The 19,053-nt window shown below is 42.1% G+C and overlaps 1 protein-coding gene across 3 annotated transcripts in view; it reads left to right on the forward strand.

Annotated features, from left to right (window-relative positions):
- Positions 1–19,053, forward strand: part of TGFBR3 (transforming growth factor beta receptor 3) — a 141,371-nt gene that overhangs the window by 43,436 nt on the left and 78,882 nt on the right. For all 3 annotated transcript variants that reach the window (XR_014549636.1, XM_083620624.1, XM_083620625.1), the window contains exon 3: positions 14,742–14,926. Coding sequence is in view for 2 of the 3 variants with exons in the window: in XM_083620624.1 (XP_083476750.1) it covers positions 14,742–14,926 (185 nt within the window). In the remaining variant the exon portion in view is untranslated. The remainder of the gene's footprint in view (positions 1–14,741; positions 14,927–19,053) is intronic.

Consider the following 19,053-nt stretch of genomic DNA (forward strand, 5'->3'; position numbering starts at 1 on the left):
TGCTTAGTAGTGGCTGGGAGACAGAGAAGTTCAGGGTTGAGGTGGGGGCAGGGAGATCTCCTTCCACCATCGTCATCATCATCATCTGAACTGGGGATAGGAAGAACAAGGAGAAGAAAGGGAAGTTGTTACAGGAGGAAGAGATGACTGTAAAAGTTCCAGGGAGGAGGAATGGAGGAAGCAACCAATTGCTGAGGGATGGGAGGTCTGTGAAAGGAGAAACGGAGAAGAAATTAGAGGAGATGGGTTAACATATTTTTCAGAGGCATGTGGAGGGTGGGAAGGGGAAGATATAAAAGAAAACAACCTTTTCCACTTAGAGCCTCTGGCGGGCCTCAGTAATTTTCAGCTGCCTCAAGTAGGCCCTACGATAGAATGATGCCCCTGATATTAAGCAACTGAGATAGAAATCGGAAATTTCTAGTTCTACTTACTAGGTGGTCTTAGGCAAGTCATTCTCTTTCAGCCTCACTTTTCCCATCTGCAAAATGAGGGTTAATACTTACTAACCTTGTAAGGGTTACATCTGAAGCACTCTGAGCATTTGAAAGTGCACCTTGGTTTGGTTGGCCATCTGTCATGGGTGCTTTAGTTGAGATTCCTGCATTGCAGAGGGTCAGACTAGATGACCCTCGGGGTGCCTTCCAACCATACAAATCTAGGATTCCATGATTCTATGATTGTACTGTTTTCAATATATGCTAAAAACGTTTTTGTTCAAGCAAACCTACACAGACATTTCATCTGATTGTTATATTGTTTCTAAGACTGTTTATTTTACCTATATTTTTGAAAAAAATATTATGTCTGCTTATGTAGTCTGTTGATTTTATTGGTATTAGCAACATGTTATGTGATTTTACGTAAACTGCGTAGTGTTTATTTTGATTAAGTGATGTATAGATCTTGTTACATTTTTTTAAATTAAAAAATTTAGATATTAGGGGTGTTACAGCTGCACTGTAGCCTAATGTGACAGTAGATTTCTGCCACTGCCAAGTGTGAATTTAACTTTTTCAGAGACAAAACTGACCAAAGCCATAGTAGGAAAACACTTTGTGGAGAAATGCCAGTCTTCTGTGATTTCGCACCAATAGAATCAATCTGTATGTGACTTACAACCAGATTAATTTTTCAATTAAATATTTCGTCAATAGCTGTTTGTTTCTGGCACATGTATCATCAGTCCCTTGCCTGGATTCATTTTTTGCACGAGGCCCATTTTACTGAGAGAGGCAAATGGGAGCGCCATGGGAACTGTGTTCTGTTTGTTACAAAATGAGATATGTCAACGTCAAGCAAATTGCATCTAGGAATAAAATGAAGCTGGGGAATAAAAGTGCCTCTAAGAGGGGGTGGGGGGAACTAACCACCACCAAGGCAAACCAACTCTGTTTAGGCCTCATGCTGTTCTCAAGAGCCGTATCCGTTCATCTTATAGATGCTGGAAAGTAGCCAAGGTTAAGACGAAGGGGTTCTGTCCCACAAGGCATTAAAAAAGATTCTCCCAGATGGATATTTACATGTAATAAAAGCTCCAAACACTTCATATTCCTCCCCGCTCCACCCCACCCAGCAGATTCCTGGAGCTTACCTCCTGAGAGTAGAATGATATATATGTGCTTGGGTGTAACATAAATCACATGCTCACTAACAAGAATGCTTAAGCGACCATGTTTACTAGGGTAGAAACAAGATTTCCGATCTGTCAGGTGAACAGCTGTAGCTGTTAACAATTAGTGGGAGATGCAGTTTTATAGCTCAATTGTCCAAAACAGGTGCAAGGGAAGGCAGCCTGGCCCTGGCCCAGTATTTCAAACAGCAATAAGAAGAACGGGCCCCATGTTGTTGTCGAAAAAAGGCAAATGAAACCCCCAAATATCTGGACAATATTCCCCCCCCCCCGTTGCGCCTGTGAATTAAAATAGATAGGCCAAGTCCTCTAACTTGGCATAAGGTTTTTCTGTAATTGAGCCTATATAGTATCCATAAAATAAAGTCTCTTCCCCACCCCCTTTTCCATCTACTAAAATAAGCATGGCTGAATGCTTACCAGGTCAAAATGGAAAACCTACATTCTTTCCCGGTTCTGAATACACTAAGCCAATGCTAAGCTATATATTTTCTGGCAGCCTTCCAGCAAAGCAGGCTTTCTAATTGAAAACAACCCCTGCTTATTGCTGACCTTCAAAATGTTCATGGTTTTGCTGGGAATGTGGGCCAATGTTTGTTGTGCTCAGGCACTTAAGAAACACACAGTGTCCACGGGGATTAAACTGTGGTGGTAAATTCTGTGGGGAAGGGATATTGCTATAGTAACCCGACGATGGTTTATGCTCCTTCTCTCGTGGCTCTTCTACTGTAAATGGAAAATACAGCTGTGGCTCTAAATATTTGTCCGTGTTTTTGGTGTTTCTAAACTCAGATCACGGCATCCTATTTTGCAGTTTACCCTGTCCCTAAAGTGAGGACTGAGTACTTCTTAATGATAACAAAGATGCTTAAATTGTGTTTCAGGGATTGCAGCATATGGCCTAAGAAAATGCCCTTTCCTATGTTTTATGATGAGATGGCCAAGAACAGTGTATCAAAGAACAAGCATGGTTTGATATCTGAAGGTCCCTGTTAATAGAACTGTTTAACGTTAACTATAGACCAGTCAAATCTGCAAGTGACTTAAGCATGTTTGCATATATCGCTGAACAGAGTGAAACCTTGCAGTTTTTGGCTTTGTGCAACTTTTAAAACACTTTAAAAATTATGAAGGGTTTCAGGGGGCATGGGACAGGAGAGAGAACCTGTTTAAATGTTCACGATATTCCAAATAGCTGCTTTATTTGGCATTGAACTGCTGTGTAAACTTAGCATTATATATAAACTACTTTACAACCAACTTTACATGGGATTATGCATCGTGTTTGGGGCTTATTTTTGTCATCGTGATTTTTCCTCAGCTAGACTTTTTTTGCTAAAGATATTGGAGAAGCGTTAAAGCAAAACAGGGGCATTAAATCTGTAGGGACATAAACCAGTCTATATAATAGCATCACTGAGGTTAAGTGAAGCTTAAAGCTGTGTGTGTGTGTGTGTGTGTGTGTGTGTGTGTGTGTGTGTGTGTGTGAAAGAGAGAGAGAGAGAGAGAATTCCACTAAAGGATAATTCCATTCAGTTTTAGAAGTGGGAAACTGAAGCTCTGAGATTTGCCTGAGGCTACCTGGAAAGTCCATGACTAAGTTGGGACAGCTGCTTGGGCCAGACAAAAATCTGCACTATTTTTTCCTAGGGTGATAGCTACTACTGCTACACTTTTGTGTAGCCTAAGAAACTTAAGATAGATGTTTCCAACCTTTTTGAGTCCATGGCTCCTTTGACCAACTCCATTCTTTCTGCAGGCACCCCTGTGGGACTCAGGAGCCCAGTTGTGTCACCTCTTGTTTGCAGAGCCGGCAGCCTCTCGCCCCTTTTCAAACACTCTCCCTTGTGGAGTGTTCCTTCAGACTCCTCTCTTCTCCCCTCTCCTTGGGAGTCTTCTGGGCAGCAACTGGTATCTGAGCCACCCCATGCCCCAAAGAGAGGTGCCTCCTCACACTGTCCCACAGCAACCTGGGAAGCACCCCCTGGCCAGCCCCAGAGGCACCATTCATGTGGGGAGCTTGTAGCCAGGGCTGCTGCAACAAACAGCTGTGCAAGCCTTTGGCAGGCAGAGACGTGAGAGGGCATCAGAGGAGGGAGGGAAGGAAGGAAGGAAAGAGGGACAGAAGCCAGTGTTGCCTGCAGCACCCCTGACCATCATTCAAGACACCCCAGGGTGTCGCTGCACACTGGTTGAAAAAAACTGGACTAAGATACAAGTGGGAGTGGCTAAGTAAAGCAGGGGTGGTGGAGCTAAATGCACCAGAATACGACTCATGCGCAGAATGGTTTACTAAACCCATACTTCATGACCTAGTGTTACTTGTGAATGCAGCCCATGTGGCTACCATTCTCTTACCCAGCATAGATCATGCACTTCCATCTGTGGATCTAGAGTTGTATTCAGCTAACTTTTACTCAGAGCAGACCCACTGAAATTAATGAGCATGGCTAAGGTAGGTCCATTAATTTCACCGAGCCTACTCTGAATGAAACTGGGTTGAATAATGCCCACTGTCTTTGGACATGCAACTCTAGAGCTGGATTGTGCCCAATAAATTCTGGACTCTTGAAACAAAGCAAAGGCTTTGAATGCAGTCTCAGATTTGTATTCAGGAAATGTGAGTCTGTTTGTGTTTCCATCCATGATTAAGAATTCAGCCTTTCACATCCTTCCTCCTCAAGCTTAATAATGCATCTAGTACACACATACATACATGTGCAGAGAGAGAAAAGGACATATCCAAACATATTCTTTGTTCTTTTCTATTTCCCAATTATTTTTATTTTAAAAACATTTCTATATTTTGAAGGTAGGTGTGTAACTATAGATATAGCTAGCAAGGTGTGAAAAGCAGCTAAATAAAACAGAAATCACAGTTAGTACTTGAAAGCATGTGGAATATGGGCTTGCTTGCATAAATTAACTTTTGATAAAAGGATGAAAGAAGGCATTACAACTAATAAAATTTCTGGAGAAGCAGATTTTATTAGTGATTGGAGCAACAACTTTCAGGCTAATATATAGGTCCATTTTCTCTGTTTTGATTTCTACAAAAAAAAGAATTCATTGCAGTAAGGGTGGATGGGGAAATAAAAATAGCTTTCTTCCCCCTTATTTTTGTTAGCATTTTTTTAAATGTAAAACCTTACATGTCAACACAGAAGAATTGTGAATAAGCATATAACATGTCTTGTTTGTTATAAATAAAAAGCTACAAAATAAATGCAACATGACAGCTAACTTTGGTGATTGGGCTGCTGGACCTCTGAGCTGGGTTAATTCTTCTTTTATTTCACAGTGGAGATCTATTTTATAATTTGGTGGTGGGGGGTGGTCATTGTTTTGTTAACTTTTGGCCAAACATTTTCTCAGAGACGAGGTTAAAGCTTGGAATATTATAGAGAGGGAGGTTTTGTTTTGTTTAAGCTCTTGAAACAAGATCAGCTTTCAGGTTTGGTGTAATGAGATTGGCGAATGGGAGTTAACTCCTATTTAAAGGGTCAATTATAGGAATTCAGCCTTCAGTTGAACTTGGAAACTTGTTATTATTCATTAGAAAACTGAAGCTATCTCTCCTCTCCCATTCACCCAGAGAGGCTTCACCCACACACCCACGTGGCGATGTATAGGCTTAGGGGAGAATCTTTGTATTTTGGAAACCACAAGTTGTGTAAAGCGAAGTATTGGTTTTCCACAGTCTCTCTGCGCCTGAAAACTGCCATGAGAGAAGTGGTCCTCCTCCTTTTGCCATCCAAAGAACCCACCATACTTGTCAACTTGGTAGCAGAATTATGACATGTAGGCTGCATTGGGACAGCACTTTATTATGTTTCTCTGACATTCCCTTACCAGATAATGGTGTACTTGGGTGCACATACTTCCACAGAGGTCTTCCGTGGGGTCCAAAGCACCCTCTCCTTGACTCCTCTCCTGCCCCTCCCTCTGCTGAAATAATGTTGCTGGACTAAAAGAAAAGAAAAGAATAGAAGGCAGAGGATCCCTGGACGGTTAAGTCCAGTCAAAGGCGACTATGGGATTGCGGTGCTCATCTTGCTTCAGGCCGAGGGAGCTGGCATTTGTCCACAGACAGATTTCCAGGTCATGTGGCTAGCATGACTAAACCGCTTCTGGCTCAATGGGATACCTTGACGGAAACCAGAGCACATGGAAATGCTGTTTACCTTCCCGCCGCAGCAGTACCTATTTATCTACTTGCACAGGTGTGATTTCGAACTGCTAGGTTGGCAGGAGCTGGGACAGAGCAATGGGAGCTCTGTCACGGGGATTTGAACCGCCGACCTTCCGATTGTCAAGCCCAAGAGGCTCAGTGGTTTAGACCACAGCGCCACCTGCGTTGCTGGACTACAACAGCCTCAGCCTGTGGTCAGGGATGATGGTATTCCGTTGCATTCCTGCAAAAGCTGGAGGGCACCATGTTGGCTACCCTCCCCTCAGAGGCTGTGTTGTGCGGAAAGAAATGATGGATATCAGAGTGGGACTTTGTGAAGGTTGAAATACACAGCTGTTAGGTTTAGGTACGCACAACCTCCATTTGTACTCTTGCTGGGCATTTTACCAAACTAGACAAATCCTGTGATCTTCCCTTATCTTTTGTTTTTAGTTTCCAGTGTCATGTGTTAATGACTTCTGGCTGCAGGACTGTAACCACAGTGCAGAAAGCGAGCAGCTACTTTCTCTCCCTTTCTTTTTTCTCCCTTTTTAAGGATAAGGAATGTACAGACCTGTGCTTATTTCTGCAGCCACATAGAGAGACTTGAAGCTCAATCTGTGTTTACTTTTGTGTGTGTGTGAGTTTTGTTTGCTGATTTATGAATTCCTGCACAATTTGGTTTAAAAATAAATACACATCCAGTCCTGGACTCATGCCGCAGGTTTTATAATGTCTAGCATTTCCTTACTTATTGTCTTTTAATTTACCAAATGAGCTTATTATGACTCAGTTTCAGCAGTACAATAAACAATACTACTACACGTTGGGTCGAGGCTTTTTGGTAGTATTCTGTTAAAATACAATGGCTTTAAAAATCTGTTAAGGGTTATTTATACTCTGTATAGAGATAGCTCCGTGGAGTTTGGTTTTCTTCTCCCTTGAGTTTCAGTATGGAAACTTGACTGTGCAACTAGCTGAAAGTTTCCTGCCCTTGTTACTTAAACAGAGCACTTCCATCCATTGTTTTCTGTCCAGCTTCCTACCATTTCTGTAGTTAAGAAGGTTCAAATCAAAGACAGATTTATGGGTTATCTGTAGGTGGGGGTTATATGCTTGTGTTTGGTGTGTGTGTCGGGGGGAAGGCTTGACACAAATGTTACACAATGAGTCAAAGCGATGAGTTAAGTCTAGCATCTCTGCTTTTATGAGCCTTTTCACTTTCTTGACATTTCCTGGTTCGCCAATTCATTGCAGTAAAATATTTTCAATAACTGAAATGCTTTGCCTCCTCCTCTCCCCGGTTTGTTTTTATTGGGCTCTTGAGGGTAAATGGGTGTTGCGTTTCAGAGTCTCCAAAATCCTTCCATTTGCAGGAATGTGACATGGAATTACTTCCTGCACATATCATGATTCTTGGTTACAGGCAGTCCAGTGTAGTATGTCAAGAGGAGAAGTGAATGAAAGGGTCGGGGGGGGGGGGGACGGGAACAGAGAGGCAAGTAAGGGGGAAAGCCCAATGTAGCTAAATATTGGAGGTTCAGGACAAAAGACACTCACTGATTTAGGCAACGATGACTTGTTACCACAGATAGCTAGTAGCATTCATGCCATTGCTCTCAAAAGAGTAGCCACTAGGAGACAGTGTCTCTAAAATATCTCACTGAAGTCTGGAAGAGATTGAGAGAAGATAGAACCAGAAGAAACAACGTAAGGAGAGCTGACAGTATGTCTGTGTGTCATCTGTTTTCAGAGAGTAAGCCTGTTAAAACTAGATAAAGATGCATCCCCATCTCTGGCCTGCTGGCAATTGCCATTTCTCCCCCCCCCCCCCATCTGCCTCTTGGATGAGGCCACAGAGTTATGGAGCAGCATTGCAAATGGTTTTACTTCTGTGACCTACAGAGAAGCAATGAGTTGTCTTGACCCTGTGAATCCTCATCCCAGGACCTGTCAACCTTGGACAGCAGGTTGGAACTGAGCAATACCAGGATGAGATAGTCTTATCCAGGGATTCAAGTCGTCATATTATTGAAACACAAGTGTCAATGGATCTGAATATTGGTTAGCCATCTGGGCCGACTCGTGTCCCATAGGCCTCCTGTTCACTCCCTGGAGCCGGCCCTGTGCTCAGATGAACTCGCTCACTTTTTTCTTTCTTTTTTCGGTTTAGGGAGTGACTTTTGCCCGAATTATCCCTTTACTGCATCTGTAGCTGTTATCTTTATCAATCTTCTTCCAGGTTCTAGCTGATTCTTTGCAAATTTACTATTCATTCCTGCAGAGCTGAGCGTTGAAACTTTTTGCCCTTAGGCTGGCAAGGCAGAGATAGCATCTGAGCACATTTACAGAAAGTTCAGGGATATAATCCTGAGAAACAGCCAGCAGAAGCCTAGTGAACATAGGAATTACAGGTTTTTAAAATACAACAACAAATAAGAACAGAACCAAAGGCCCATCTAGTCCAGGATTCTGTTTCCCGCAGAGACCGACCAGAGGCTTATGTGGAGCCTGCAAGCACTTTCAAAGTAATTTATGAACTCCACAACAGTGCAAAGAGAGGAGTGCCCCAGTATGGAGCATTGTGCATCTGCCCCCCAAGACTTCTAATTACTTGCTACAGATGTTGCATCTTGGCCTGTATTGCATGTGCAGCACTCAGCAGAAGTGGCACCAATCAGGTTTCTTATCCATTCCCTTATTTTGTATATGTGTGTGTGTGTGTGTGTGTGTTGTCAAACGTTTTAAATAAACAGCTAAGCTGCAGTTGTTCTCTTTCTATCTAGGTTTGTACTGTACTGTGTATGTTGGCAAAGTGTTTCCTGTTTCAGCAGAAATGCTTTTAAAAATATAATGAAAGCCTTCTTTGGATGTGCTGTTTGATTGCTGCATTATGCAGGCTCCTCCGCAGGAGGTTTGTTCTCCTTTTAAGCAGAAACTCCTTTTGTTTGAAAGGGACCTCTTTTCAAATTAATAGTGTTGTACCTTGGTCCGTAAGTTATCTTCCCCCAACTTTGCTTGCTTGGCACTTTGAAAATAAGGGATGCTGTGTGTAAGAAGAAGCAACATTCTGAAACTAGGTCCAAAAATATTGTAATTTGTCATTATTTCCACAAAGAGGGCATAGCAGCAGCTGCTGATAAGATTAGACCATTTTAACCCTGGCCCATGTGTGTTCCTATCGATTATGGCCCGCTGTGGAGGCAAACATTATGAGAGGTATGGTTAGAAAGGGAGAAGATTGCAAAAAGCTAGTGTCTTCCTGAGACAGACTGCCGTTGAGTTGAGAGCCAGTGTGGTGCACTAGTTAGAGTGTAGTTAGACTTGGGAGGTAAAGGTAAAGGTAAAGGGACCCCTGACCGTTAGATCCAGTCATGGCCGACTCTGGGGTTGCGGCGCTCATCTCACTTTATTGTCCAAGGGAGCCAGCGTACAGCTTCCGGGGCATGTGGCCAGCATGACTAAGCCGCTTCTGGTGAACCAGAGCAGTGCACAGAAACGCCGTTTACCTTCCTGCCTGAGCAGTACCTATTTATCTACTTGCGCTTTGACATGCTTTCGAACTGCTAGGTTGGCAGGAGCAGGGACCGAGCAACGGGAGCTCACCCCATCGCGGGGATTCGAACCGTCGACCTTCTAATCGGCAAGTTCTAGGCTCTGTGGTTTAACCCACAGCACCACCCGCATCCCATTAGACCTGGGAGACCAGGGTTCAAATCCCGACTAGCTCTCTGGTTCAGTCACTCTTGGCTTAATTTACCTCCCAGGGCTGTTGTGAGGATAAAATGGGGAGAAAGAAGAAACATGTATGCCACCTTGAGTTCCTTGGAGGAAAGGTGAGATATAAATGCATTCAATCAATCAATCAATCAATCAATCAATAATACTAGGGTGTATGCTGGGAAGGACAGTCTAGTAAGTGGAGAGAGTTGGACAATTGCATAATTCATGGCCACAGACTGTTAAAGCAGCCTTCCCCAACTTAATGTTTTGGACTACAACTCTGTTCAGCCCCAGCTAGCATGGCCAATAGCCAGGAAGGATGGAAGTTGTTGTGCAAAAGATCTGGAGGCCACCAGATTGGGGGAAGCCTGCATGACAAAAGCAAGCACATATAAAAGTTAAGCTCTCGTTAGCTTTCAAAATGGAGTTTCAGCGGATATTGTGTACCACAGAATACAGTGGTATTTCGGGTTACAGACGCTTCAGGTTACAGACGCTTCAGGTTACAGACACTTCAGGTTACAGACTCTGCTAACCCAGAAATAGTACCTCGGGTTAAGAACTTTGCTTCAGGATGAGAACAAAAATCGTGCAGCAGCAGCACAGCAGCAGCAGGAGGCCCCATTAACTAAAGTGGTGCTTCAGGTTAAGTACAATTTCAGGTTAAGAACGGACCTCCAGAACGAATTAAGTTCTTAACCCGAGGTACCACTGTATTAAAGACTTGGTGTTGAATCCACTCTAGCGAAAGTGGTGGGGGAACAATATTTCCTGCAGTTTCTTTTTCTCCTTATGACACCCACCCCACCTCCTGCCAGGAGAGAGATGGATCACTCTTGCCGGGGGTGTAAAGTGCTCTCTCGCTCACCCAGTCGGGTCATGACAAGCCACGAGTACATCAAACCCTGCCCATAGCCTCTGGGAGAAAGCATTACATATATGCATATATGTAAGGATATAAAGACAATGTTTTTGACAAGGCAGAACTGAGACAAAAAAGAGGGCCATGTTGCTCATATGCAATTGCATCGGTGGAAGGAGAGGTGCAGTATAAAATGACTTGTAATCCAGCATATCTTTCTAGACAATCATTGCCGTTTAGTGTAGATTTGTTTGTTTGTTTGCAGATGAGGGGCGGCTTATAGGCATGAAATGCCTGCAGTACCTTCCAGATCCCCAAAGGCCCATGAATTGGGTAGATGGCAATTTGTAGCTTTTCAAAAAATAACACTACAAATATCCCTGGTGCTCCTGAAGCCTGCTGTTTCCTGTTTTGCTTTAGCAGCTGAAAGAAAGCTCTTGAGGCTTTCATGCGATGCACACAGTATGGCATTTCAAATGTTCTCTCCTCTGAAGTTCTGCTAATAAACATCTGTGGTTTCTTCCTGTGCTCGCTGGATCTCACTGGGGCAATCTTGGAGCTTTGGGGGAATCCTGTAGAAAATAGTTACCACGCTCTGGAGGTTGCAGCACATAGCCATGCAATTTGTTTGACTTGGTCACACTTTTCAGCTGACAGCCTTGAAGAGTGTGTTCTCTGTGGAAATAGAGCGCACTGCATACTGGCATTTCTTAAGAGTTAGAATCAAGTCCGCTACGGTTACATGTTGACCTCAAGGTTGTAAAATCCCTCCTCTTCCCACATTGTAGTTGCTTTATTACAGCACAACACACATTAAACATTAGTGGCCTGGTGATATGGGAAATCGGGGTGCTAAAATTAAATTCAATAATTTCCAGATGTTGGTATGAGAACTGCATGTTTTTATTAGAAGCACATAGCAACGGGAAGGGGGAGAAAACTTGTTTTCTTCAAAAAAAAGTTTTTTAATAAGGCAGTTCTATGGGATTTTATTGCAAACAACAGCAGTGGCTTGACTAAGGCATTGTTAAGCAGCAGAGCGAGGTAGGGCTGGTTCCCTAGGTCTTTCTCATTCATTGAGCATGAATTGCAGCATAGTTGATATGGATTCAAAGGGTATAGAGGTAGAGGGAGCCTGCCACCCTGCATTTTTTTACAGAAGCAGCAGCTTCATGCTGGGAATTTTAAGAGAGATTATATAAGAAATCCTATCATAGTCACACTGCTATTTGACCAAGAGATGGGTTTGGCTAAGGGCAGTGGACTCACCAGGGCTTTTCTTTTAATACACTTGTCATGTTTTAAATTCTATAATTTAAAAACACCTGTATTAGGTATCCTCCTAATTGATTAATTAATTAAAATAAAACTGGCAAAGTGAAATTGATGATTGTTTTCTGTTTCTTCTATAGATTTTTTTTTTAAAAAAACAAACCTCTGCCCTTTGTCTAAAGTTTCCAGGGTGATTAGTGACATGTTTGTAGTGACATTCTTTCTTTAACCAGGCAGCTGAACTTCAAACATTTTTGAGGATAGCCAAAGGAAGCCATTTCCACCGCACTGAAATGGGTGGGTAAAAATCAAATGAAGCGCTAGTTATGATTTGCTGAAGCCATGAAGGCACATTGAGCTAAGTAAAAAGAAGGGTTTTCTATGAATGGTGAATATGTTTTGGAAGATGCCAGTGGTTGTGGATGGTTTAGAGTGGGCGGGGGGGGGGGGGGGAGACCAGGATGTGGTGTTCAAATAAAACACTGGCACATTTTGCATAGTACTGTAGTTGGTTGATGGTTTGGCAATGGACAAGGAAGCTGATACAGCATGAAATGGTCTGTTTTGATGTTGAATGCGCTTTGCCAAGGAAAGATGACTCAGAGGCTATGGAACTAAACGGCACAGTGTTGTATCTTCATATTTATCTGATTATCACTTTTAGCCGGCTCCAAATCAATCGGAGAGTGAGTTATAAGGAAAAGTCACAATGCATGTGAAACAATACAAAGAACATGAACTTTGAATTTATTTTGCAATGAATCAAAATCAGGGCAGGTTTCTACACATGTTCCAACCAGCTTAACTAAACACCAGAGTGTTATTATAGTATTCTGATATTATGGTACACTGAAATGCTTAAATGTTTCTTTGATTGCCCATGGATCTTCCTGCTACACTTGCCGTCCTCTCCTGCCACACCAGTGTGATGTGGCACACCCTTTGAGAATCACTCTCCTACCCACTACCAAAACGTGGGATGGGAGAGATAAGTCACTGACTGCTGTTGCCTTCCTCCTGAAACTCAGAAATGTTGCATCTTTCAACATGCCTACTTGAGTGAGGGCATCCTGGAAGCACCACTGCAGAAAAAGCAGAATGCTCTAAGAGCAGAAGTCTTTTGGAAGTGTTATGTGGAGTAGACCTCTCCAGATTATCTCCAGTACTGCAGATGTGATGGGAAGCTCCTATGGGCAGAGGTAGTTCCTAAGATTCAGCTATGGCTTACACACACACACACACACACACACACACTTGTATTCAGCTATACTGAATAAAATTCTAATTTACATTGATGTGTGCCTGGTAGGAGCTCAAACCACAGTACTTCTTCAGCGACCTCTGGAATGAAAAATATACAAAATCTCTGGCTATCACTGCAGGCTTGTGCATAGATTTGGAGACACGGGGCTGTTTTCCATAAACATTTGCCTTGCTTTAGCTTCCTGCAGATGTACTTTATATGCAAACTCCTCCACACACGTCAGCTGTCCTGCTGTCTTGCTATACCGCAGCCATAATGCTCTATACACAGCGTGAAAGTGTGTGGTTCTATACCGTGTTGTAGAGATTATTTGCAAGGATATACCCTGAGTTTTGGGTGAGAGGGCTGTTATCAGCTTAGGCAATTGCTGTCAGACGCAATAAACCAGGCACCCAGACATGTCCGTTTGTTTAGTGATAAAAGCAGCATTGTTGCATAGGCGGCTTACCTGACTGGTGTTTTTGCATTCTAGATCAGTGCAACATCAAAAGCGAGACAGTGAATATACAGTGTTTTTGCAGTTATTTGTTCTGGATTTGCAATGAAGCTATGTGATAAATAACCATTTATCTTAGACATGCCAACACTCACTTTTAAAATTCTAGAATTTTGCCCTAAATTCATTTCTTTCTTAAGAACACCTTAATCTGAAGTTGTATTACTTTCTGCTGCACAGAATGCTGTGCACTCTTACCTTTCATAAGAGTGGAGAGGTCAACATTCTTGCTTTACAGGTTAAGATACGGCAGTGGAAAGGCTTTTGCTATTATCACCCAGTCAGTTTCTGGATGGGATGGGCTTTGAATCTTTCCTGTTTTAGTCCTAGTCTAACACCTAAATGCTGAACAACACTAGCTGTTGGAAGATCAGTACAGCTTAGAAAAGAATTGTAGAGTTGGAAGGGACCACGAGAGTCATCTAGTCCAATTTCCTTCATTGCAGGAATCTTTTGCCCAACATGGGTCTCAAACTCATGACCCTGAGATTAAGAGTCTCATGCTTTATCAACCCCAGGCTATAATAGGAATGGAAAAGCTGTGGTCAGCCAGATATTGTTGGACCCCAACTCCCATAACCCTCAGCCAGCATGGCCAGTGGTCAGGGACGATGGGAGTTGGAGTTTGACCGCATCTGGAAGGTTATGGGTGCCCCATAAGTGTTGTAGAGGAACCATGAATTGATTAAAAGTTGATTCGCTATAAATGATCTAGGCTAGGAAAGCACATTGCAGAAGGCTGTTTTTGTAACAATGGATACAATGCAAAGAAACTCACAGCTATAATCCTATGTAAATACCATTTTAAAAGTATAATTGTATGTAAAACTCATTAAAATGTATAGGGCGTAGTTTTAATTGAGTTCACGTTTGAGTTTTAAATTCCATATATTATTTTCAGTCTAGTCTGTACTTTTTTGTCAGAAGTAAGTCCCTCCGAGGGCAATGGGGCTTTACTCTGAAGAAAATATGTACGGGTTTGTATCCTGGCAGCACAATCCTCAACTGGCTTAAGAGAATCCACTGCTTCCCTGGATCTTATTCCTAGGAAAGTGTTCATAGGACTGCAGCCTTAAGCACTTAACATTGGTTTCAATGAAAGAAGAGTATACTTGATTTCCCCTTGATCACACCCTACTTCTTTAGTTCATATTAACGTTGTTGTTTGTAACTTGTGTATTACCACTTTGAAACCTTGCGGCAGCTCGGATAATAACAGAGCTTGCTATCCAACAGTCAATGAGAGAACTGCCTAAATTTGCCCTGATCTAGTTTAGCCTTTCGCCTCAAAATCCTGTTCATTTGTCATTTACTTTGCAGGTCCCGTACCTACGAACGAGTGTGTGTTGTCACCCGTCAATAGCTCCCACCCAGTTCAAGCCTTGCTTGAGAGCTTTACGGTTTTATCCGGCTGCGCAAGCAAAGGGACCGTTGGATTGCCACAGGAAGTTCATGTCCTCAATCTCAGGAGCCCCGAAGAAGGCCTTGGCCACCATGAAAGAGAGGTAAGAAGGAGAAATCGTGCTGTTGCTTATGTGTCGCTTTCGAGGGCCATTTACGCAACCATCACGTTCTGAGTATGGTGGTTCTGGCCTGGCTAGCAGGTGCAAAGCAGAGGGGAGCAGGTTGTGCAAGCTAAGAAACCACCCCAGAGATCTTAGTATTATCTCTTTTTTTAAAAAAATAATTATTATTATTTGTGATTTTCAGTTATATAAATTTCAATAGTTTTACAATAATTTTAACATTTTGAAACTCAACTTCCTTCCTCCTCTTTCTGCGATTCCTTAAATTTATATTTATCATTTCCTGCATATTCTAAGTTAACTTAACCTATTCTTTTATTCATCTACTTTAATTATTTACTCTTATGAAATTGCAGGTTGTTACAATAATCCTGCCAATGTTCTTATCTGTTTACAATTTATTTGTACATATTTTATAAACCATTTTCATTCTTTTATAAGAAGTTTGTTGTCTTGATTTCTTATTTTTCCAGTAAGTTTCGTCGTTTCTGCATAGTCCATGAGTTTTTGTATCCAATCTTCTTTCGTCAGGACTCATTCTTCTTTCCATTTTTGGGCAAATAACATTCTTGCCGCTGTAGTCACATACAATAATAAATTTCTATACTGTTTAGGTAGTTCTACCCCTATAATTCCAGAAGGAAAGCTTCTGGGTTGTTTTTTTTAACAAATGTTATTTTAAACATCTTTTTCAATTCATTATACATCATTTCCCAGTAAGCTTTAAGCTTAGTGCAAGACCACCACATATGATAGAAAGTACCTTCTTTCTCTTTGCATTTCCAAGACTTACTCGATTTTGATATATACATTTTTGCCAGTTTACTTGGTGTTAGATACCACCAATGTAACATTTTCATTAGAGATCTTAGCATTATCGCATGGGGTTCTGGGACACCCCTCATGTTGGATTCTGCAAGGTCACAAGGCTGTGCACTGCATCAAGTACAAACCAAGATGGCGGTATTGACCTTCAGAGGCTTGGCTCCTTAACCGAACTGGGCCTAAGCAGAACTCTTGAAGCCAGTCACAGTCACTCAGCAAGATATTTTTATCTCACTCTTCCTCCAAGGAACTATGGGTGTGTTAATGGCGTCACATCCCCATATTTGATCCTCGTGATGCCGCAATGAGCTGTAGCCATGTGTAAGAGGCCCTGAGGATATTAAGTTTTACAAACAAGAAGGTGCTTTGGGAAAGGGGGAATGTAGAGGGGGAAGCGGTAAGGAAGAAGGATGCTTTCATTCATGTGCTAGTCACCATTTCTTCTCCCACAAACACAAATGGGGTTCTTCCTCCCCAGAAGAGGGGAGGAAGTCCGTTTGCAAAGAGAGGGGGAGATGGAGAGGAAAAATGGTAGGTAGAATCAAGCATTCTTCTGCTTGCCACTTACTTGCTTTAGATTCCCTGTTCCCAAAGCAACTTAGTCATTTCCATTAATTTCATTGGGCCTGCTTTGAGTAGGGCTAATGTTGGATACAACCCAGTGGATCTGGCCTCTCTTCTATGTGTCTTCCCATAGTCAGTCCATGGCATACTGGTTAGAGTGGCATACTAAGACCTGAGAGACCAGGGTTCAAATCCCCCACTTTAGCCCAGTCACTCACTCTCAACCTAACCTACCTTTACAGGGTTGTGAGGATAAAGTGGGGAAGAGGGGAATTATGTACACCATTTCGAGTTCCTTAGAGGAAAGGTAGGATAAAAGTGCAATCAATCAATCAATCAATCAATCAATAAAAACATGAGAATACTCTGATAAATATTCAGCAATCATCTTCCAGTCAGAGGGCCTTCTTGGTAGTGGCACCCAACCAGTAGAACAGTCTCCCATCAGATGTCAAAGAGATGAGTAACTATATAACCTTTAGAAGACACCTGAAGGCAGCCCTGTATCGGGGAACTTTTTAATATGTAATGTTTTATTATGTTTTTATATGCGTTGGAAGCCACCCAGAGTGGCTGGGGCAACCCAGTCAGATGGGCTTGGTACAAATAAAATAAAAGAATAAGAATAAAAATCAACTCCTTTTACATGCTCTAGGACTTGGAACTCATCAGATTTGCAGAGTAGTTAGTTCATTCCTCACTTCTAATATGTTTAACTTCATTTACCGTACAAGAAAGGAAAGGGTAACAAGAAACAGATTTTTAACAAGAAGAGGATTTTACTTTCTTCAAAGCCAAATTGCTTATGTTGTAAATTATCCTGAATGCACTTGGAGCTTTGCCACAATCACTATAAACAAATCTTTAAGTTCATATGCCTTTAGCCTTGGTATTGGATCTTCACTGCCTGTGAAGAATGGCGTTCAGAAAGCAATTGCTCCTAAATTCAGTCGTTCTTGTGCAATGTGCAAATGAGTTATTAATTTAGACGTCATATGGAGGGATTAGCAAAAGAACTTTTGTTCTAGTTGCTATGAAAAAAATAAAGCAAAAAGAAGAAATGTTCTTGATGTTAAACTTGCTCAGTGCTGTTTTGCTCTGAGAATAGATCAAAAGAGAATTGCTGGAGAGAAAGAGAAATATCTCATCGCATGACAGCTCACGTCGCTAGCACATACCCTAGAAAATACTCCATGATGTAGCTGTATGTATTAGCTGAACATGAAGTTTTTAAAAGTAGACGGGAGAGAGAATCAAATGGGAGGAGGAGGAGGAAGCAAAATTCTCAGCAGCCCATTACCCAAAAATAAATGCTTTTATCCGAACCCTGAGCCGAAAAACTTCAAAGTATGCACCCCACTGCCTTCAGGAGAACTTGCTTCCAATTAAGTGTCTTTAGTATTATAGTCTAAGGATGGAATGCTGTGCCAGCACAATGCCACAAACAAGGATATTACTTATATACTGGTGTTGCAGGGACTTTTTTTTTTAAGTATCACCAAAAGATTTGCCAGTACAAATATGTAGAATGGAGATGGGCTAAGGCCAGAGCCACAGCATGTGGGCATTCTACCCCTTTTGACTTATGGATTCTACAAAAATATTCCATCATTCTACCCAAATTGGCTTTTGGATTTGTTCTCTTAGTAGCTTTTTTTAAATAAATAAATAAATAAATAAATAAATAAATAAATAAATAAATCCTTGTGTTTGATATGATACATTTGTAAGCCACAATATGGGTCTCTGTGAGCTGAGACAGTGGATATGAATTTTAGCAATAAACAAATGGAATAAATGAAAAGCAATCCAAAGCGTGGTCTGACTTCTTTTTGCAAAAGCTCTCCTACCATCATTTTGATCAGTAACCAGAAGGTCCCAGACATGCTTCTAATTTCTGATCAGAATAGTGTCTCTCAAGTATCCTCATACTAAAAAACACCAAGGCCACAATCATTGCAAAATTTTGTACACTTCTATCATGCTGGATCACCTTAAGCACACCCATTTCTGTGCTAGACTGTGCTCCAGAGGATCCTTGGGTAATGTTAAGAGGATACTAAAAGGATGGGGGATGAGAGAGAGGGAGAGAACAGCAAAGGAACATAGGAAAATGCCATATACTGAATCAGACCACTAGGTAAGGTAAAGGACCCCTGGACAGTTAAGTTCAGTCAAAGGTAATTATGGGGTTGCAGGGCTCATCTCGCTTTCAGGCCAAGGGAGCCGGTGTTTATCCACAGACAGCTTTCCAGATCATGTGGCCAGCATATCTAAACTGGTTCTGGCGCAACAGGACACTGTGACGAAAATCAGAGTGCACAGAAACACTGTTTACCTTCCCACTGCAGCTGTACCTATTTATCTACTTGCACTAGCATGCTTTCGAATTACTAGGTTGGCAGGAGCTGGGACAGAGCAATGGGATTGTGGGGATTCGAACTGCTGACCTTCTGATTGGCAAGCCCAAGAGGCTCAGGGGTTTAGACCACAGCGCCACCCACGTCCACCTAGTCCACCCAGACCACTAGTCCACCTAGTTCAGTATTATCTACACTGACTGGCAGTGGCTCTCCAGGGTTTCAGGCAGGAGTTCTTCCCAACCCTACCCGGAGATGCCTGGAATTGAATTTGAGATCTTCTGCATGCAATGTTTGGCTTAGTATTAGATGCAAATGTGGCCACTCTCACCCGTTTCCAAAACCTTTTAATTTTCA

Source organism: Podarcis filfolensis, assembly GCF_964270895.1.
Source record: "Podarcis filfolensis genome assembly, chromosome: 6".
Lineage (NCBI taxonomy): Eukaryota > Metazoa > Chordata > Lepidosauria > Squamata > Lacertidae > Podarcis > Podarcis filfolensis.